This window comes from Procambarus clarkii, chromosome 28 (genome assembly GCF_040958095.1).
Source record: "Procambarus clarkii isolate CNS0578487 chromosome 28, FALCON_Pclarkii_2.0, whole genome shotgun sequence".
In the NCBI taxonomy this organism is placed as follows: Eukaryota; Metazoa; Arthropoda; class Malacostraca; order Decapoda; family Cambaridae; genus Procambarus; species Procambarus clarkii.
In genome coordinates this window covers 13,327,779-13,350,278 of record NC_091177.1, presented here as the reverse complement: position 1 = coordinate 13,350,278, position 22,500 = coordinate 13,327,779, and the positions used below count along the sequence as shown (strand labels likewise).

General features: G+C 45.6%; 2 protein-coding genes across 2 annotated transcripts in view; one reads left to right on the top strand and one right to left on the bottom strand.

Annotated features, from left to right (window-relative positions):
* Window positions 1-7,995, top strand: part of LOC123754895 (uncharacterized) — a 16,327-nt gene extending 8,332 nt beyond the window's left edge. The window contains exons 2-4 of the mRNA XM_069332662.1: window positions 4,445-4,557; window positions 6,607-7,146; window positions 7,560-7,995. Coding sequence (XP_069188763.1) covers window positions 4,445-4,557; window positions 6,607-7,146; window positions 7,560-7,764 — 858 coding nt within the window. The 3' untranslated portion in view covers window positions 7,765-7,995. The remainder of the gene's footprint in view (window positions 1-4,444; window positions 4,558-6,606; window positions 7,147-7,559) is intronic.
* An 8,096-nt stretch (window positions 7,996-16,091) lies between these two features.
* Window positions 16,092-18,310, bottom strand: LOC123755180 (endocuticle structural glycoprotein SgAbd-1). Its single transcript, XM_045737659.1, has 3 exons — window positions 18,261-18,310; window positions 16,545-17,083; window positions 16,092-16,426 (listed from the first exon to the last, which is right to left on the bottom strand). The coding sequence occupies exons 1-3, from the start codon at window positions 18,267-18,269 to the stop codon at window positions 16,204-16,206; spliced, it is 771 nt and encodes a 256-aa protein (XP_045593615.1). The 5' UTR covers window positions 18,270-18,310; the 3' UTR covers window positions 16,092-16,203.
* Between the last annotated feature and the right edge of the window lie 4,190 nt (window positions 18,311-22,500).

Sequence of the window (22,500 nt, the reverse complement as noted above, 5' to 3'; positions counted from 1 at the left end):
GATACATTGCCTCTGATCACTGCCCTCATTTTTCTATCAGTCAGAAAATTTTTTGTCCATGTTAGAAGCCTACCTGTCACCACTCCAATATTTTCCAGTGTGTGTGTGTATGGGTATATGTCATCTTGATGATAAAATTATCATGACCTGGTGAGAGGCTGGTGACCTCCCCCGTGACCTGGTGAGAGGCTGCTGACCTCCCCCGTGACCTGGTGAGAGGCTGCTGACCTCCCCCGTGACCTGGTGAGAGGCTGCTGACCTCCCCCGTGACCTGGTGAGAGGCTGCTGACCTCCCCCGTGACCTGGTGAGAGGCTGCTGACCTCCCCCAGGCCGCCCCATGACCCGGTGAAAGGCTGGTCGAAACATGGAGGTCTTGGCCTGTAAGAATCTGAAGCCTGTCGTCCCGATGATAAGAAAAAGCACATACCGCTCCCCCTCCTGCAGGGGGGGGAGGGGGGTGTTCCTCACTGCTACTCCCCACCCCCCTTATTCCCCTCCCCCCCTTTTACATTTGTCCCCAAGCTACGGTCCTCAGGGAGGGGAAATGAGTCACAGAAAGGAGCATCCGAAAGCTAAGGAATATGAGGACAAGGAGCTGGGATATGAGGACAAGGAGCTGGGATATGAGGACAAGGAGCTGGGATGTAAATCAACGAAATCGAGCATCTTAAGCAAACATTAGCAGAAGCTGTCACTGATTCAAACTTAAACCCGCGACTCCTGCCTGGCCGTCAAGTTACTGGCTTGGGCAGGCAGGCAGGCCAGGCAGGCCAGGCAGACAGGCAGGCGGGCCAGGCAGGCAGGCCAGGCAGGCCAGGCAGGCCAGGCAGGCCAGGCAGACAGGCAGGCGGGCCAGGCAGGCAGGCCAGGCAGGCAGGCCAGGCAGGCGGGCGGACAGGTAGACAGACAGACAGGACATAAAACAGAGCAGGAAGGTCACCAGGTACGGCGCCATACTGGGAGCTGCCACGCATCTTAACGTCTGGTTTTTTCCTCCACAATTTTTCTTTCATTCGTGTGTTTACTTGGAGATGTCTCGCAAGATGCTTCTCGCTACCTGAATTTTTCCCAATGAGTCTTATACGTGACCTTTCGTCAACATATATCCTGGAGGAACAGGTATACCAGGGGTATAATCTGTTCAGTAGATTATTCCCATTACCTCATACTGGTAAGGGCTGGCCTACCTCTTCTCCCAACAGCATGTCTGCTAATTTATAAATTAGATTCGATAAATACTTCCTATTGCGACCGCTCATGCATTTAAATCCGTAGATTAGAATGTCTGTGAGACTTTCTGTCTGTTCGAGATTGAAGACCAGACCCTCACCCAACTTTGCACCCTGATTCCTGTAAGGTATGTGCCCAACTTAGTCGGGTCAGTGTTGGTCTCGGCGAAACAAGTGTCATTTGAGACTGTGCCAATTGAATCCATTTTATAATTAGATATAATAGGGATACGGGTCAGGTGTCATTGCATTAAACAAACAGTGGCTTGAAAGGCGAGGTCCAAGAGCTAACAGCTCGATCCTGCAGGCACAAATAGGTGAGTGCACACACACACAGACACACACGCGCGAGCGCACACACGCGCACACACACACACACACACACACACACACACACACACACACACACACACACACACACACACACACACAGACCAGCTCGTCCAGTTCCTGGTGCAAAACAAAGGTCAGGTGACCCAGACAGGTCAGGTTTTCTTCAGCACTGTTGAGAGATATGAAGGTGCCCCCTCCTTCCCCCCCCCCCCGCATCCATCAACACCATCCCACACCTGAACACACCCTTGAACACACCCTTGAACACATACTAAACTAGCACATCTCCTGTGCCAGGTAAGTCCACTACGGGCTCACCATAGTCCGTGCTACTTGCAACTTTTTTGGTTCCGAGTTGCTGAATCCAAAACAACAACAACAACAACACCAAACTGTGTAGGTGTATAAGTATACATGTTTGTGTATGTTCATGCCAGCACGTGTAGTTGTTCATGAACTCATTTGTTCTAGTAAAGTGTACCCGGGTTGCCCTCTGACCTGACCTGACGTGATGCTCGTGGTCCAGTGTTACAATGTTGTGTTAATACTTGTGCCTGTAAGATCCGGTTGATAGCTCTTGGGCCCCGCCTGTCTGACTGCCCGTTGTCCTTGTCTAATGTACTGTATCTACTCACCTATTTGTACTCGCCTATTTGTGCTTGCGGGGGTTGAGCTTTGGCTCTTTGGTCCCGCCTCTCAACCGTCAATCAACAGTTGTACAGGTTCCTGAGCCTATTGTGTGTTCCTGAGTTCCTGTGTGTGTGTGTGTGTGTGTGTGTGTGTGTGTGTGTGTGTGTGTGTGTGTGTGTGTGTGTGTGTGTGTGTGTGTGTGTGTGTGTGTGTGTGTGTGAGAGAGAGAGTCGTCCCATAGTTACATCACTGACATAGATTACATGAATATTACTGGTCCAATTCTGGTCCCATATTGTCACTCTCTGGCTGCTGTATTTCAGAGACAGACCGTCCTCCTGGCCTGATAGTGCTTACAGTAACTACTACCCGGAACGTACCTATATGTAGCGATGGCCCAACAGTAAACCACTTTTTTGTACTATTAATTTCACCGTCTGTAAACAATAAAGCCTAAAACCAAGCTTAAATATCCCTAGGCTTAGTTGAGCACATATATATGTGAACCTTTGGCATGATTTATCTTCCCAGTCTTGTGTTGAGCTTTCTTGTACCTGCACATTGAACCAACACGCTCCTGGAGCACACAGAAAGCCCCTGGGCGTGGTAGACGAGGGTGGTGATGGACACATTACCAACCACAACAAGCAGACGCGACAATGTGTGTGTGATGGGGGGGGGGGAAGAGGTGCGCGTCATCTGCGCCTGTGTTTCCGGAGCAGAAAATGAGGTTAATGGTGTTTTAAGCGACCCTCTGTGTCTCTCTCTCTCTTCTGCTGAGAGCGCTCATCTGCCGCTGTTTATGGCGGGGGGATAAGGAATTGGGGGTTGGAGACAGAGAGACAGAGGGACAGACAGACAGAGAGTGCCCTGTAATTCGAGATATGAGAGAGAGAACAAGAGAAGGAAGCACTAAATGTTTTCCTTTGATTGGGTGTATTTCAAGCAAGAAGTATCAGAATAGTTTGATGTTCGGTTCTTAGTTTATTCTCTTTCTCCGTCCTTCCTCTTACTCTTCTTCTCCTAATAGCTAATACCTCGATTCGGCAAACACAAATAGTAAATACACACACACACACACACACACACACACACACACACTTACACATATCCTCAATCAATTCCTTCTTAACACACAATCACCACCTCCTTCATCTCCTCCGAACCAGCCTCATTATATCACGTAATGATCTTTTCCCAACAACCGGAAAAGCATTCAGCTTTTACCTTTAATCACCACATTGTTTACGCAAGTAATTGGTCCGCTTGTTACAAGAACGGTAGTTACGCAAGACGTTACAAGCCAACGCAACATAACTTTCTCAAGGGTGATGTCGTTAATATAGGTGACGTCGGGAAGGAGAATACTTTATACTAGGTAAAGAGTGATAAAATCTTAACCTCATCTTAAGATAAAATGTTGGTCGTACCTGCCTGAGAGATCCGGGCGTCGAAGCTGGAAGTTTTGAGATGTCTGAGCACAGTAATTATCCATATGCAGGCGAGGAGTCACAATAACGTGGCTGAAATATGTTGACCAGACCACACACTCGAAGGTGAAGGGACGACGACGTTTCGGTCCGTCCTGGACCATTCTCACAATCGACTTGAAAATGGTCCAGGACGGACCAGAACGTCGTCGTCCCTTCACCTTCGAGTGTGTGGTCTGGTCAACATATTTCAGCCACGTTATTGTGACTCGTCGCCTGCACACACACGCCTTCATCATTCTAGCCAAGACACAAGCATGCTGACCATTATACATTACTTCAGCTATTCTACTGCCTTCAGTAACCCACGTTAAGTATAACTTCAGAAAAAACTCCAAACTTCCCATTCATGTGTGAATATTAATCCACCTGTGACGACAAAATAATTTATTTTTAATCAAATAATTTATTTATCAATAATTTATTTATTATATTTATAAATTATCAATAATTTATTTATTTAATCAAATCAAAACAATTTTCCCTTGAAGAACTAACGTCGATGCCCTTGCATGCAATAACCGTCTAACAAGGCGTTACTTAATGACCAATTGCGACCTTGCAGGGACACCTTGCTGACGGGTCAAGACAGTATGACACTTGAACTATATGTTTAACACTTCTCTAACCCTGTCCATGGAGGACAGAAGAAAATGTATATATGCTGGTTAGCATTGTAAATGTGTGGCCACGTCTGTGGTACACAATAAATAAATAAAAAAAAAAACAGTATGACACGTATTTTCCCACCCCCGATACAGAACAACGTTCATACATGTGTGATTCCTGTACTGGTGAGGTCAGTGGCTACAGCTGTATTTTACCATTTATCCCGTGAAGAGTTTGATGATATCCTTCATGAGGAGTTAAGCGTGTAAGTATAATAGAGCGGAGGAACCACATAGCCACAGTTTAACAATGGCTGACCTTCAAGTGCTTCGTTTATTTATCGTAAACATTAATGTTTTTCTTCGTATATTTATGTTAATTTCCCCCCATTAACTATCACATAATGTCGTATAGACTTATAGGGCCACCAGGTGGGCCACCAGGGGTGAGGGCCACCAGGTGGGCCACCAGGGGTGAGGGCCACCAGGTAGGCCACCAGGGGTGGGGGCCACCAGGGACCACCAGGGGTGAGGACCACCAGGAGTGAGGACTACCAGGGGTGAGGACCACCATGGGTGCCACCAGGGGTGAGGACTACCAGGGGTGAGGACTACCAGGGGTGAGGACCACCATGGGTGCCACCAGGGGTGAGGACTACCAGGGGTGAGGACTACCAGGGGTGAGGACCACCATGGGTGCCACCAGGGGTGAGGACTACCAGGGGTGAGGACTACCAGGGGTGAGGACCACCATGGGTGCCACCAGGGGTGAGGACTACCAGGGGTGAGGACTACCAGGGGTGAGGACCACCATGGGTGCCAACAGGGGTGAGGACTACCAGGGGTGAGGACCGTGTCATTAGCACCACCAGCAGCTGGAGGAGGAGTGCCGCCGTGACAGTGGGCGTGGCCACGTATATATACAGGTGGGCCAGGTGTTTCTTGCCACTCGCGCCCACCCCCGCCCACCTGTCGCACTCACACCCTCCTCCTGTCACGCCGAGCCCCGTCACCTGTCGCTCCAGCACCTCCCTTCTGTCACCCCCACCTCCCCCCCCCGGCACGCCCACCTCCGCCCCCCCCTGGCACGCCCATCTCGCCCAGTCATGAACCGTGTAAGATTTTCTGCTTCATTCTGCGCAGATTTTATATTATCAATTAATATTATGAGTAAGTTGTACTCCCCAATGTGCGTCTTCAGGATCGAGCTTCAGCTCTTCGGCCCCGGCTTTTTTTTAGCAGCTGGTTGTCTTAATTCTACCTTTGAAGTTATGAATGACATTCGCTTCTATAGCTGGCTCTTATGGCTCCCTTTCCCACAACTATTACGTTAAAGAAAACTTTCCCACATCGAAGAGGGAGCCGGTCGGCCGAGCGGACAGCACGCTGGACTTGTGATCCTGTGGTCCCGGATTCGATCCCGGGCGCCGGCGAGAAACAATGGGCAGAGTTTTTTTCACCCTATGCCCCTGTTACCTAGCAGTAAAATAGGTACCTGGGTGTTAGTCAGCTGTCACGGGCTGCTTCCTGGGGGTGGAGGCCTGGTCGAGGACCGGGCCGCGGGGACACTAAAGCCCCGAAATCATCTCAAGATAACATCTCTATGATTCATAAGCTTTCTGCCATGTCCTTTTTGTTCTATTAATATTTATTTTTAATATCTCTTTTTTTCCACTTTGTGTTTTAAAAGCATTTTTATGTCTATCATGTCTACTTTCTCCTCAAATAACGTCAGCCCAACCACTTGGGCTGGACGGTAGAGCGACGGTCTCGCTTCATGCAGGTCGGCGTTCAATCCCCGACCGTCCAAGTGGTTGGGCACCATTCCTTCTCTCCCACCGTCCCATCCCAAATCCTTATCCTGACCCCTTCCCAGTGCTATATAGTCGTACTTGCTTGGCGTTTTCTCTAGATAATTACCTGTTAAATACTAACAAAATGCCCCCCCCCCCCCGATTTTGCTAGTATTCAACCTCCCCCCCCCCTACCCTCCCACCCCCACCAAGAACACCTCCCCTACCCCTTACCCCTGCCAAGAACACCTCCCCTACCCCTTACCCCGGCCAAGAACACCTCCCCTCAAGGACCCCTGGGAGTGTTGACGGGCCAGACACCAACCAGACCTGAGCGGGGCTCTCGGGATGAGTTGGTTCGTACACAGATTAGATTTGTTGATCATTTATATATATATATATATATATATATATATATATATATATATATATATATATATATATATATATATATATATATATATATATATATATTGGGTGTCCGCAGCTGGTACTGGTGTTGACTGCTCTTCTCTACGCCAGCTGGGCTCACCGGCCCCTCATCCGATCCGGATATTATATTCCTCAACCGATTCCTCATTTGGACTCAAGATCACGACCTTCTCCACCGCGCCCTGCACCACTACAGCCGCCCCTCTCTGCGTCACCGCCTGCGTCGCGACCCACGCTCTCTGCGTCACGACTTGCCTCACGACCCACCCTTTCTGCGTCACCGCCTGCGTCGCGACCCACGCTCTCTGCGTCACCACCTGCGTCGCGACCCGCGCTCTCTGCGTCACGACATGCCTCACGACCCACTCCCTCCGCACCAAGCTCTTCATTACTCTTTGCAAAATTGCCTCCTCAGCCCACCTACACAGTACCACGGCCAGCTTCACAACCCACTCAGCCCACCTCCAGCCCGAGCACCATTCATCCCATCCTAGTGGACCATCGTATTCATCCGGAGGCTGGCACTTACAGCTTCACAAGCGAGACAGTTGACGGTGTAAAGAGACAGGAGAGCGGGAAATCTGTCTACAGCGAAGATGGACCCATCACCGCCGTCTCAGGATCATACTCGTGAGTCCTGTCATCTGTTAACTCGACATATACATCAACATCCACTCAACATAAACCTGTGTCATACAACACACACAGAGATCACACTAACGTGATGCATCAAATGAACAAATCCACAAGGGCCGTGACGAGGATTCGAACCTGCGTCCGGGAGCATCCCAGACACTGCCTTAATCGACTGAGCTACGACAAGGTTAAAAGGAGGCTACGGGATCCAGTAAGTTCAGTAGAACTTCGGTTTCAACCCTTTTAACCCTGTCGTAGCTCAGTCGATTAAGGCAGTGTCTGGGATGCTCCCGGACGCAGGTTCGAATCCTCGTCAAGGTCCTTGTGGATTTGTTCTGTGTCATACAAATTTGCTTCAGTTTACCTCAAAACATTGTTCCTCACTTGTTACTGATTCTTGTTCACAGCTTCACGCTTCCCGACGGCCAAGTGTTCCAGCTCAGTTATGTGGCCGATGAGAACGGGTTCCAGCCCGAGTCCCAATTCCTGCCTGTGGCGCCCGCCTTCCCCCACCCCATCCCCGCCCACGCCCTCGAGCAGATCGAACGTGGGCGTCTGGAACACGAGGCGCGACAGCTCCGTCAGACACCAGCCCACAACTACGGTGTCTAAGCCTGAACCTCCTCTCAGGCAGCCATTTTCCCTGGTCACGAGTCAGACACATTCAACACCTGACTATACAACTGACTATGTTCAAAGTTTTCATAAACAGTGTTTTCCTCAGTGTTGTGATGTAAATACAATGATACAACAGCAGCAAAATACCTGACTTAATCTGACTTAGGACTAACTATACACAAAAATTTATAATAACAAAATTATTTGGAAAAATTGTTTTATATAATGTTTTATATCCACGTGGAGTCATTTAAATGCCCTTTGTTATATTTATCTTGTTGTACTTTAATGAAAATGTTATAAACTTTCGTTTTTCCTTTAACATTGTATAAACATTTGGCATATTTGATAGAGTTACTAAAATTGTTACTGTGTCACTTAAGTCCAAGTGTTGTCCAAGCAGCTGTTACTTAACAGTGTTCACGTTAGCTCCGTGACAATACGCCCAACCACTTGGACTGGACGGTAGAGCGACGGTCTCGCTTCATGCAGGTCGGCGTTCAATCCCCGACCATCCAAGTAGTTGGATACCATTCCTTCCCCTCGTCCCATCCCAAATCCTTATACTGACTCCCTCCAAGTGATATATAGTTGTAATGGCTTGGCGCTTTTCCCTAATAGTTCCCTCCCTCCATGACAATATTCTTAACAAAGTCCCTCTCCTGTGCCAGGTAAGTCCACTTCGGGCTCACCATAGCCCGTGCTACTTGCAACTTCTTGTTCCGAGGAGTTGAATCATAAACAACAACAAACTCCTAACAACGTCTCCTCGCGTGTATATGAGCAATAACAATCTCTGTATCGGAGACGACATGATCATGTCCCCTGCTCACCAATGTGTGACAACAGCTCGACTCTAAACCTCTTTCTTATTGCGTAAAACTCCGTTTGGCTTCTGAGTCAAACACGTTACAATTTGATTAAGCTGTTTAGAGTTGGGTACGAGGATAAGTAGTCGCAGATAATAGCCCTCTTTACATTTTAACAATAATCTTGAGCCCAATAAACCGGCTAATAATCTGTGTTGCAAGGGCGGTGCTCAATTATTGATTCGTGCATTTCTCTCACTTGTGTTGCAAGAACATCCTGAACTTTCATATGATAATACAAAATTTAATTTTACGATAGCTATCACTAGGCTCTTATTACAGGTAAGTATGATTCATGATGACGTGCCAGCAACGAGGTGTGTGTGTGTGTGAGTGTTGGGGCTGTCACAACCTCTCTTCAGTACCGGCAGCAGGTGTATAGTCAGTGTTGCACAAAACATGGCAGGCACATATTTGCATCACTGTCAAAGGTATAATCAGAATATACTTATCATAAAATTATGAATCAAAATTATATCTGGTTATATATATATATATATATATATATATATATATATATATATATATATATATATATATATATATATATGTCGTACCTAGTAGCCAGAACGCACTTCTCAGCCTACTATGCAAGGCCCGATTTGCCTAATAAGCCAAGTTTTCATGAATTAATATATTTTCTCAATTTTTTTTCTTATGAAATGATAAAGTTACCCATTTCATTATGTATGAGGTAAAAAAATTTTTATTGGAATTAAAATTAACGTAGATATATGAACGAACCTAACTAACCCTACCTAACCTAACCTAACCTATCTTTATAGGTTAGATTAGGTTAGGTAGCCGAAAAAGTTAGGTTAGGCTAGGTTAGGTAGGTTAGGTAGTCGAAAAACAATTAATTCATGAAAACTTGGCTTATTAGGCAAATCGGGCCTTGCATAGTAGGCTGAGAAGTGCGTTCTGGCTACTAGGTACGACATATATATATATATATATATATATATATATATATATATATATATATATATATATATATATATATAGTAGTAGGCATCCTTCAGTCTCGGGAGACTATGGAGTTGCGCCCTAGTTGTCAATCCTGGTGCAGCGTCTGGTGTGACTGATGAGGCCAATCCGAGAGTGGCAGTCCATCCCACACCGAGCACAAACGAAGTCCGATTCTGGTCTGTCTTCCTGGTTACCGGCTTTCCTTCTCTGTCTCTTTGCCTCCGATTCCTTGGCAAGTGACTCCTCGAACTTGGAGAGACCTCGTTGAACAGACTGCCTCCAGGCTGAACGGTCTGTAGCCAGTGTCTCCCATATAGCAAGATCGACGTCCATGGCTTTCAGGTCCCTTTTGCATACGTCTTTGTACCGTAGCTGGGGCTTGCCTACTGGACGCTTTCCCTGCCTCAGCTCTCCATACAGGAGATCCTTGGGGATCCTGCCGTCGCCCATTCGCACAACGTGCCCGAGCCAGCGCATTCGTCTCTGTTTCAGCATTGTGTACATGCTGGTGATTCTTGCTCTCCCCAAGACGTTGTTGTTTGTCACCTTGTCCTGCCAGGTGATGTCCAAGATGTGTCGAAGGCAGCGCATGTGGTAGGCATTCAGCCGTCTTTCCTGACGGGCGCGGAGTGTCCAAGACTCACTGCCATAAAGGAGAGTGCTCAGGACACAGGATCTGTAAACCTGAATCTTAGTATACTCAGTTAGCCTATTGTTGGCCCACACTCTCTTTGTCAGTTTGGACATGGTAGTAGATGCCTTACCGATGCGTTTGTTTAGCTCCGTATCAAGAGAGAGGGAGTCAGAGATTGTGGAGCCCAGGTACACGAAGTCGTGAACAACTTCCAGTTTGGAATCAGAGATGCCGATGTCAGGTGGGGAGTCCACTCCTTGTCCCATGACTTGTGTTTTCTTCAGACTGATGGTGAGTCCGAAAGCCTGAGAGGCCTCGCTGAAGCGGGTTATGAGCCGTTGGAGGTCTTCAGCTGAGTGGGCAGTGACTGCTGCGTCGTCGGCAAAGAGGAAGTCGCGCAGACACCTCAGCCGAACCTTTGTCTTGGCTCTCAGCCTGGCGAGGTTAAAGAGCTTCCCATCCGACCTGGTCCGGAGGTAAATGCCTTCCGTGACAGATCCGAAGGCGTGCCGCAGCATAACTGCGAAGAAAATTCCGAATAGGGTTGGAGCCAGTACGCAGCCCTGCTTTACTCCACTTCGGATGTCAAAGGCGCCTGATGTTAGGCCATCAAAGACCACGGTGCCCCTCATGTTCTCATGGAAAGATCTGATGATGCTGAGGAGCCTGGGTGGGCATCCGATCTTGGGGAGGATCTTGAACAGGCCATCCCTGCTGACGAGGTCGAAGGCCTTCGTCAGGTCTATGAAGGCTACAAAGAGTGGCTGCTTCTGTTCCCTGCATTTCTCCTGCAGTTGTCTGAGGGAAAAGACCATGTCGATGGTGGACCTGCCAGCTCTGAATCCACATTGTGATTCTGGATAAACTCTCTCTGCAAGTACTTGGAGCCTCTTCAATGCGACTCGAGCAAACAGCTTTCCGACAATACTGAGGAGGGAGATTCCACGGTAGTTGTTGCAGTCGCCCCTGTCACCTTTATTCTTATACAGTGTGACGATGTTGGCATCCCTCATGTCCTGTGGCACCTCTCCTTCTTCCCAGCAGAGGCAGAGAATTTCGTGCAGCTCCATGAGCAGGCTACCTCTGCAGCACTTCAAGGTCTCAGCAGGAATGCCATCTTTGCCGGGAGCTTTACCAGAAGCAAGGGAGTCTAGGGCATCGCTGAGTTCTTCCAGGGTCGGTTCACTGTCGAGCTCCATTAACACAGGCAGACACTCAATGGCGCTCAGGGCATCTTCGGTGACCACATTGTCCCTGGCGTATAGCTCAGAGTAGTGCTCGACCCAGCGCTTCAGCTGCAGTGTCTGGTCCTGAATCACCTCGCCAGTGGCAGATTTCAGAGGAGCGGTCTTCTTCTGGATTGGGCCGAGGGCCTGCTTGATGCCGTCATACATTCCCCTTACATTGCCTGTATCCGCTGCAGTCTGTATCTGGGAGCAGAGCTGGAGCCAATAGTTGTTGGCACATCGCCTGGCGCTCTGCTGCACTTTGCAGCGGACGGCCCGAAGGATCTGTAAGTTGCGCCGACTTGGGCAGGCTTTGTAGGCTGCCAAGGCGTTTCTCTTCTCTTCGATTACAGGTGTCATCTCTTCCGAGTGAGCCTCGAACCAGTCTGCCGACCTGCTGGTCTTCTTGCCAAAGGTGGAAATGGCAGCGTTGAACACAGCGTCTCTGAAGTGCTCCCATCTTTTACAGGCAGTGACCCCAGCTGGGCCAGGAAGAGCTTCCTCGAGCACGTGCGCAAAATCTTCCACCTTGTCCTGGTTGCGGGTCTTGGTGGTGTCGATGCGAGGTCTGCCCGCCTTTTTCGAGTGATGAATCTTCTTTGGTTGCATCTTGACCCTGCTACATACCAGGGAGTGGTCGGTGTCACAGACAGCACTCTGGTAGCTACGCGTAATCTTGACGCTGGGTAGACTTGCACGCCTGGTAAGAATCAGGTCAAGCTGGTGCCAGTGCTTGGATCTGGGGTGTCTCCAAGATACTCGGTGTTGAGGCTTTGTGCCGAAGAACGTGTTGGTGACACAAAGACCATGAAGGCAGCAGAGTTCTAGCAGACGTTGCCCGTTCTCATTCATCCTTCCTATGCCGAATTGACCCAGGCAAGTGGGCCAAATGTTGTGCTCGGCACCCACTCTGGCGTTGAAGTCGCCGAGGATGAACAGTGGCTCCTTTACAGGGATTCTCGCTATGACTCTGTTGAGGTCATCGTAGAATTTTTCCTTTGCCTCTGCTGGAGAAGTCAGGGTTGGTGCATATGCACTAATTACATTGACTGGTCCTGTTTGGGAGTACAGTTGCAGAGACAGAATTCGTTCGGTTTCCCCCATCGGTGGCATAATGTGTCCCAACAGTGCATTCCTGACGGCAAATCCCACACCATGTAAAAATGAAAAAAGGTATTGCTTGGTGCAAAGTTGTCGGGCCGCTTGTCAGTTTTCACCCTAAACCCCACGCACCCAGTGAGGTTAACGGACCGTGGCGAGGCAACACCTTATTGGCTGGGGTTTGCCCAGCTTGAGGCGGGCGGTAGCTGCCCAGTGGGGCGCGATGACCCCTCCCACCGTCGGAAGCAACCCCTGGCGTCACACTCTTCGCCAATCGAGCAGAAGACTTAAAACCGGTAGACTGTCGCTTCCCGTGTTGGTTCGACGCTGTGAGGCGAAGCTGGAGTGTCCTCTCCAGGGCGCAAAGCCTGGGTAGGTAGATATGGAGGAGAAGCTGTTACCCATGCAGCAGGTCCCCCCTCTCCACGTTGCTGAAATTATCCAATAGAGAGGCAAATGCCAATACGCATGGTTCCAGCAACGTCGCAGGAGCTGCCAGAACGAGGTCGACGTCAACAACGAACTGCCTTAGGGGCTCCAACTCCGGATTTTTCCTCGAGGTTGACTCCTGAAGCCTTCCCAAAAACAAGGGTATGGCCGCAAGGCAGCGGAGGTTTAAAATCAGGGTTTTCCTTCCCCTAGATGGGCTGCCTTCCCAGGCTATCGAGTCCCATCTACCCGGAGCAGCTGGTTTTAAGGCGCCAAGGTTTTTATATATATATATATATATATATATATATATATATATATATGGAGAGGATTTCAAATATCATCTTTGTTCAAGGTTGACTAAAAGAACAAAAAAATGACCTGTAAAATGTATTATACTTTGTATAATTTACACAACATTTCGAACCCATAAGGTTCATTCTCAATTGAGGAGGAACAAGATATGAGAGAACATCTGAGTTATAACTCGCCGAGGTCGGTTACGTAAATAATGAAGTCAGGAGAAAGTCGAAAGAAAAAGAGCAGAGGTAGAGGGAGGTATTGAGTCAAGAAACTATGCACAGAAAAATAAGTCAGGTGACTTATCTGATACTTGAACTTATCAGACTCTTGCAAGTGTTACACTTGTATATTAGATTAAAGCCCAAGACGTAAGAAGATTACACATTTTTGAAGCTCTTCACATAAAAGTCGAACAACCCGCCATCAATACTCAAATAACGGAACTATTCGCTCTCCGCCTTGAGAGTGAGAACAAGACCGAAACGAGAAATTGCCCACGATGACGTCACTGCCCAAAACTCCCTGCCCACTACGGTCACCTAAGCTCTAATTCCACAATCACTTCACTTATCGTTGTTTGTTGTTTAAGATTCAGCTTCTAGGAACAAAAAGTTCCAAGTAGCACGGACTATGGTGAGCCCGTAGTGGACTTACCTATCACAGGAGCGAGGCTTTAACTGATTGATTGATGAAGATTAAGCCACCCAAGAGGTGGCACGGGCATGAATAGCCCGTAAGTGGTGGCCCTTTCGAGCCATTACCATTATCAAAAGATGATACTGGAGATCTGTGGAGGCGCAACTGCACCCTGCGTGACGGGAGATGTCTCCCGGACCAAGTGGTGACCAAATGGTGGCTTTAACTGTGCCTGACTTATCTTTGTATGCATAGTTTATTGACCCGTCACCTCACTTTACCTCTACTTCTTTTCTTTCACCTTTCTCCTGACTTAATTATTTATGTACCTGATCTCCCAATGTTATAAAACAGATGTTCCCTCATATCTTATTCAGTTCGAGCAAATCCACAAGGGCCGTGACGAGGATTCGAACCTGCGTCCGAGAGCATCCCAGACGCTGCCTTAATAGACTGAGCTAAAGGAATCCACCCTTGTGGATTTGTTCATTTGATGCATCACGCAATTAAACACGTTGAATTGATTTCTGTGTGTTGTTCAGTTCGGTTATGTAGACTACGTCTGGGTTACAGATGCAACTGGGAGATTGGTGAACCCAGACAGTGGGAATGCATCTTCTGTCAAACAATCACAGAAAAGCCACTACTTCACTATCTCCTGGATTATCAAGTAACCAACGACCTTAGAAGAGCTTTAAGAGTCCCTGACTCTTGCAGTGGCCACAATGAAGCCATCAACACTGCCACTCTTCTGGTCAAAAAAAGGTGTCCAGCAGCTGGAGACCCTCATAAACAGTGTCAAGCAGTATCCCCCCCACCCCCACGATAGCAGCCTGACGATTTAAATGCGACCTCAGCACACAGTATACATTCACTAAAAATAAAAAATAAAACCTACCACTTACGGGCTATTCATGCCCGTGCCACCTCCTGATTGGCTTAATCATAATCAATCAATATCTTGTTCCTCCTCAACTGAGAATGAACTTTGTAAGTTCGAAATGTTGTGTAAATTATAAAAAAGTATAATACATTATACAGTTAATATTTTTGTTCTTTCAGTCAACCTTGAACAAATATGACATATAGAGAAATCCTCTTCCGATTAAACCAAGACGCGAGAGGGTTCTTCCCTTCTAACCAAGTCAGAGGGGTAGAAGCCCCTCTGACTTCTGAAGAAGTTGAATAAGAAAACATTGGGAACCCCCAGAATGCAAATTTCTCGTCAGAATATACATTTTCCAAGTCAATATCTGAAGTGTGTTGTGAGTGGGTCGCACACTCCACCCCGCCTGGGGGGCTAAGGACTTAAGTGATGGATTGAGAGTGGGAAGGTGTTGTTGTTTAAGATTCAGCTACTGGGAACAATAAGTTCCAAGTAGCACGGGCTATGGTGAGCCCGTAGTGGACTTACCTGGCACAGGAGCGAGGGGGAAGTGTATGAGTGGCTTCTTGTAGGGGTGTAGGTGTGGTTAATGCCAGTGTTGGGGACAAGAAGCCTGTTACACTATCGTGGTCTTAACGAGGCTTGGTCAGCGACAGATCTTTCCCAGGATATAACTTACAGCAGTCGCCTAACTCCCGGGTTCTTATTTTCAACTATGTAAATAGTCGCATTAGGTGTAAGAAAACCTGCTCAAACCTCTTCTCCAGCAAGAGAATCGAACCCAGAACCATTCGGTTGTGAGCCGAGTGGGCTGACAACTTGCGTCATCTGTCATGGTGGCAGAAGTGTTGCCTTCTAACAAGGTATGGCTGATGTAATCCAAACTGTGATGTATGTGACTGACATCTGAGTTCACCTAACATCACATGTTGTCAGTCACATGTGCTCTAATAATTGTAAAAACATAATTTTGAATGTTATTGTGCAACGTGTTTTGTGGTCTTTAGTTTATACAGTGATATCATTTATATTACACTTTAAACAAATCTATTCAATGGAAGTGTTTTTCTTGCATAACCCCTTCTTCTGAGGTTATTATAAATGGAGACATATTGTTTTGTGGGCTACAATAGTCCTTTAGAACTAGATGTTACTCATTGTCTCTCTCTCCCTCTGAATAAGTCTGATCAACAATGAGGGTTTAACAACCACAGAATGCCTATAAACGTTGCTAGCAGGCTAAAGGTTAACAATATAATAAAGAAAGCAAAAGTTCATTCAGTATATTTTTATATTATATTTTCCAAATAAATAACCGCAATAAATAGCTTTCCCTTAAAGTTAATGTTTCAATAAGAGGTTCATCTGGAGGGCTCAGAATTATTGTGGAGGGGCGCCATAGCCCCTGGCTGGTGCCTGACGCAGCTCACCGCGGGCGCGAGCCTCGTGTTCCAGACGCCCACGCTCGATCTGCTCGAGGGCGTGGGCGGGGATGGGGTGGGGGAACTCGGGCGCCACAGGCAGGAATGGGGACTCGGGCTGGAACCCGTTCTCATCGGCCACATAACTAAGCTGGAACACTTGGCCGTCGGGGAGGGTGAAGCTGGAATATAACGTTAACAATCACGACATTAATAATAAATTATTATCTTAGGAATATGTAAGAATATTGATATGACAACAATTTGCAAATCTGTGATGTTTAGGTCGCTGTAACTTACGAATATGAGCCGGAGGCGGCGCTGACGGGTCCTTCTTCGCCAGGAATAGGTCTTCCAGTTTCCTGCCACTTGAGGCCATCGCCAGTCTCAATCAGGAAGCTGTAAGCTCCGCCGTCGGGATGGACGCGCTCGTCAACCAGGATGGGGACGACGGGCCCCGAGGGCTGGTAGGATGGCTGAGGGGCAGAGTAGCTGGGCTGTGGTGATGAGCGTGGGGAGGCGCTGGGCCGGGGTGCTGGGCGTGGGGCGGAGAAGCTGGATTGGGCTGCTGGGCGTGGGGCGGAGAAGCTGGATTGGGCTGCTGGGCGTGGGGCGAAGGGAGATTGGGGTGAAAGCCTTGGAGCAGGGAAAGTGGACCTTGGGGCTTGACGCGGGGCGGAGACCGGACGGAGCGGAGGGCGGGGTGAGAAGACAGGTCGTCGGATGAAGGTCTCCTCGCTAGACTCGCCAGAGTGAGACGGCAGTCGGAAGAAGGAATGACCATGACTGCTGGAGGGCTTGTCGGCCAGGCAGGCGGGAAGGAGCACGGCTAACAACAGCTGAAATGTTAGTCACATTACCCTACTGATCTTTCACGACACACAACCATACTATTCTACTTGCCCGCAAGCTTGCCCGCCGCCAATCACTCTTACTATATTGTCAAGCAGATGCTTCTGAGTTCTGATGCTTGATATATTCGCACGAGAACCGTCTATACAGTGCAACAGTGTCGAATTGTCATTTTAACAATGCGTATATAATGTTATACTTGACATTGTATAATTCGACGTTTTGTCAGCGAATAATATATATATATATATATATATATATATATATATATATATATATATATATATATATATATATATATATATATATTATTAAGGCATTTATCGGGATCCCACTAAGGTTCAAGTAAGACAAGGTGAAGAGAAGCATTAGGTGAAAGGAAACGTCCCAAATCATCTCTGTCCAACGCGGGAATCGAACCATTCATCCCCCGATTTTGAGTCGAAAAAGAACCCAATGGTATGTTCTGCTGCAACTTTCAAGTGTTTGCAACATGCAATAATGAGGAAAAAGTAACCGTTTCATCGAAAAAAAATTTAATTGATGGAAACATAAAATTTCTAATTACACTTGTCAGCCAAACAGCTTAGAAATGGTTACCAGGGCGTAATTTATTCAAAGCTTCGAAGTAATTACTTTGTAAAGGGCATTAGAAAAATTAATAAACTTTATGCAAACAATATTTAATAAGCGATTTTACCGTAATAGATTAAAACTACCAGAAAAATTACCAACGAAAGTTTGCATCAATAACGAGATTGGATGTTGGGCTTTAGGCCTATCAATTTGGGGAGAATTATTATGACCACCACACAATATATTACTAACCATCCAGCAAGCAAGTTTTACCCCCTGAATATACCCCAGAAGTATGTTGACCAATCGACACACTAGAAAATGAAGGGACGACGACGTTTCGGTCCGTCCTGGACCATTCTCAAGTCGACTTAAGTCGACAATCGACTTGAGAAAGGTCCAGGACGGACTGAAACGTCGTCGTCCCTTCATTTTCTATCGTGTGGATTGGTCAACATACTTCAGCCACGTTACTGTGACTTCTCGTCTGCATATACTCCAGAACTACAGTAAACTTGCAGTGTATACACCGAGAAACTGAGTATACCTCTGTGTATATTCCTTGGAAACACAAGATATGAGGCTTACGATATTCATGTTGGAGAGTGTTGTAGGATCGTGGAGGAGGAGGAGGAAGGAGTGAGTAGCCAGGCTGGCCACAACCTTTATATACCCCAACACAAGGTCTCACACAGGTCACCTGACCTCCATCTCCTCTCATACGCTTTTATTAAATTAATTAAATTATGAAGTATTTAGGACAATAGATCAATGGCAAAAGGCAGCTTAGTGAATCGTAATTGTTGTACGATCACTTTGATTGAGTTTAATCTACAGATTTAACGTTAATTTCAGAATTTAGAGCGAGGCAATTATCACGTAATGCACAGCCTCAAACACTCGTAAGTCAAACAGGTTTCAGAGCAAGCCTATGTTCCTGAGCTCCCGCAGGCGCCTCGTCGTAGTAATTACTCGTCTACCATATCATTTGACTTCTACTTCAACTAATAGCCATCATTCGTGGCACTTACCTCCTTTTATTTTTACAAGAGAGAGCGTTCTAGCTCCTGGGCCCAGTCCACTAGCTATCAATGGTCTGATACAACTGCTCTCGACCAAGCTAATGCTTTGTTATATCTACTTCTGAAACTTTTGTATGGTAGCCGAAGAAAAGAATCCCTCTAACCCAGTTTCTTGAAAAGTGCAAAATGGCAACGCCGCTTTTGTTGTTGTCGTAGTATTGGGTTAGATTATGAATGACTAGGCGCTTTGTAACGACACGTCTCATTGGTCAAAACATCACACACACCAGTTCATATCATTCACAATGCTATCGAAAGGAAAAAAATGAAGAACAGTGAATAAAAATATATGTAGATGAGTGAAAAAATGGAGATGGCTCCACTTTTGTGCTTAGCAGCTAATTGGCCTTTTATGTAAACTATATAACGTATGATAATTGTTCGTACTGGCCTTTGGCTGTCCAGGCAAACGAAGTGACGTCACACAACGCTCCCTCCGTCACTCCTCAGTCAACACAAAACGTTTTTTAAAGTAAAAACTTGTTTGCAAACATTTACTATTGTGATAGTTGATATACTTTATACGAATAATGATAACAAGACTTAATTATACCTTAATAGTAGTACGTATATTACGAGATTGAGAGGAGAGAGAGAGAGAGAGAGAGAGAGAGAGAGAGAGAGAGAGAGAGAGAGAGAGAGAGAGAGAGAGAGAGAGAGAGAGAGAGAGAGAGAGAGAGAGAGAGAGAGACAGACAGACAGACAAAGAGAGACAGACAGACAGAGAAAGAGAGAAAGAAAGAGAGACAGAGACAGACAGACAGACAGAAAGAAAGAGAGAGAGAGAGAGAGAAAATATATATCGGATATATATAAATATATATCCGACTGTATTATGCGTGTAAGTCGTGGCCATTTGAAGGTTATCATACCTCAACATACACATCCGTATGATTAATGTTAAACGAAAACCTTTGCTTCGTTAAACGTTCACAACACTGATGGGTAAACAATACATATTCCGTTATCGGTTGTTGGACCAACAACGTAGCAGAGAATGCTTTGGCATTTGGGTGAAAGCTATACCTGATTTACCTGAGAAGACATTTCTCAAGATACTCTACACAATATTGGCAGAATACTGCATACAGCACCTTCAGGAAAGCTGTAGGTTGCATCCGAAAATTTATTTTTTTTAATACAGTTAAAAATATTTTTTTTCCATTCATCTTCATTTAAGCACTAATACGGCATTGTAGTACGTTTATCTAAATATGATGTCATTAACAGGCCCACAATAATGCCATTAACAGGACCATAATAATGCCATTAACAGGACCATAATAATGCCATTAACAGGACCATAATAATACCATTAACAGGACCTTAATAGTGCCAGTAACAGGACCATAATAATGCCATTAACAGGACCACAATAATGTCATTAACAGGACCATAATAATGCCATTAACAGGACCTTAATAATGCCATTAACAGGACCTTAATAATGTCATTAACAGGACCACAATAATGCCATTAACAGGACCATAATAGTGTCATTAACAGGACCATAATAATGTCATTAACAGGACCATAATAATGCCATTAACAGGACCTTAATAATGCCATTAACAGGACCATAATAATGTCATTAACAGGACCACAATAATGCCATTAACAGGACCATAATAGTGTCATTAACAGGACCTTAATAGTGCCAGTAACAGGACCATAATAATGTCATTAACAGGACCATAATAATGCCATTAACAGGACCATAATAATGTCATTAACAGGACCATAATAATGTCATTAACAGGACCATAATAATGTCATTAACAGGACCATAATAGTGCCAGTAACAGGACCATAATAATGTCATTAACAGGACCATAATAATGTCATTAACAGGACCACAATAATGCCATTAACAGGACCACAATAATGCCATTAACAGGACCATAATAATACCATTAACAGGACCACAATAATGCCATTAACAGGACCATAATAATGTCATTAACAGGACCATAATAATGTCATTAACAGGACCATAATAATGTCATTAACAGGACCATAATAATACCATTAACAGGACCATAATAATACCATTAACAGGACCACAATAATGCCATTAACAGGACCATAATAATGTCATTAACAGGACCACAATAATGCCATTAACAGGACCACAATAATGCCATTAACAGGACCATAATAATGCCATTAACAGGACCACAATAATGTCATTAACAGGACCATAATAATGTCATTAACAGGACCATAATAATGTCATTAACAGGACCATAATAATGCCATTAACAGGACCATAATAATGCCATTAACAGGACCACAATAATGCCATTAACAGGACCATAATAATGTCATTAACAGGACCACAATAATGCCATTAACAGGACCATAATAATGCCATTAACAGGACCACAATAATGCCATTAACAGGACCATAATAATGTCATTAACAGGACCACAATAATGCCATTAACAGGACCACAATAATGCCATTAACAGGACCATAATAATACCATTAACAGGACCACAATAATGCCATTAACAGGACCATAATAATGTCATTAACAGGACCACAATAATGCCATTAACAGGACCACAATAATGCCATTAACAGGACCACAATAATGTCATTAACAGGACCACAATAATGCCATTAACAGGACCATAATAATGCCATTAACAGGACCACAATAATGCCATTAACAGGACCACAATAATGTCATTAACAGGACCATAATAATTCCATTAACAGGACCATAATAATGTCATTAACAGGACCTTAATAACGCCATTACAATAGGACTCCTTGTATGTCAAATAGTCGAAATTTTAACTTTTCTGATCCATTATGCTAAACAAGGTTAGAGAAAAGTCTGTTTGGTGAGACTTACAAAGAAATTTAAATCTAAGGAAACAAAAATCACAAAAAATCGTCATATCTAAGCATTTTTTAAATAAAAAATAGTGATTAATTATTAATTTTTAAATCTCAGTAGAGACAGGTTTCTATGCTAATTAAGAAAAATGATTTAAAAAAGGTGAAATTTCTGATAATTTCACATCTAATTTTAGGTAGGCTCAGTCATGCCTAATAGATCGTTTTTTTTTTCTCATTTATCGTTTATCAATTAGTCAGTGCTTAATTAAATTTACATGTGATATTGATCCTGTTAATTACTCACTCAGGGCTGGTTACACCCGCACTAGGCTGTTTAAGAATAGTAGCGGATAGTTAGGTTAGGTCGCTAAGTTAGTTTATGGTGCGGGGAGGATAGGTTGGTTTATTAGTTATGCTGTCCGTCTTGGTGGTGGTATCCATCTTGGTAATACTTCAGATGGTGTTGCACAAGGGAATGTCTGCGTCGTAAGTCCACTTTTTGCCCTAATAATTTTCATGTTTAATTATTAGTGGTGTGTGTGTGTATGTATTTACTATTTGTATCTGCAGAATCGAGCTATTAGCTCTTGGACTCCGCCTTTCTAACCAAATATATTTTTCCTCTATTATGTCTACTACATATATTTATCTTACACACGCTCGCTCACCCATATCAAGAAGCAGCCCGCAACAGCTGTCTAACTCCCAGATACCTATTTACTGCTAGGTGAACAGGCGCATCAGGGTGAAAGAAACACTGAAAGATTGTTTCCGCCTCGGCCGGGAATCGAATCCGGGTCCTTAGGACTACGACCCGCAACCGCTGTCCACTCAGCCTCGAAACCTGTGTGTGTGCGCTCAGCTAAATGTGCAGAGACGAGTTAGACTCCTGGTC

What these genes read in the sequence shown, in the direction of transcription:
- LOC123755180 (XM_045737659.1), bottom strand. An exon ending in GCCGCCTCCGGCTCATATTC is followed by an intron (nt 16,427 to 16,544) that starts GTAAGTTACAGC and finishes GTTATATTCCAG; the next exon opens with CTTCACCCTCCCCGACGGCC.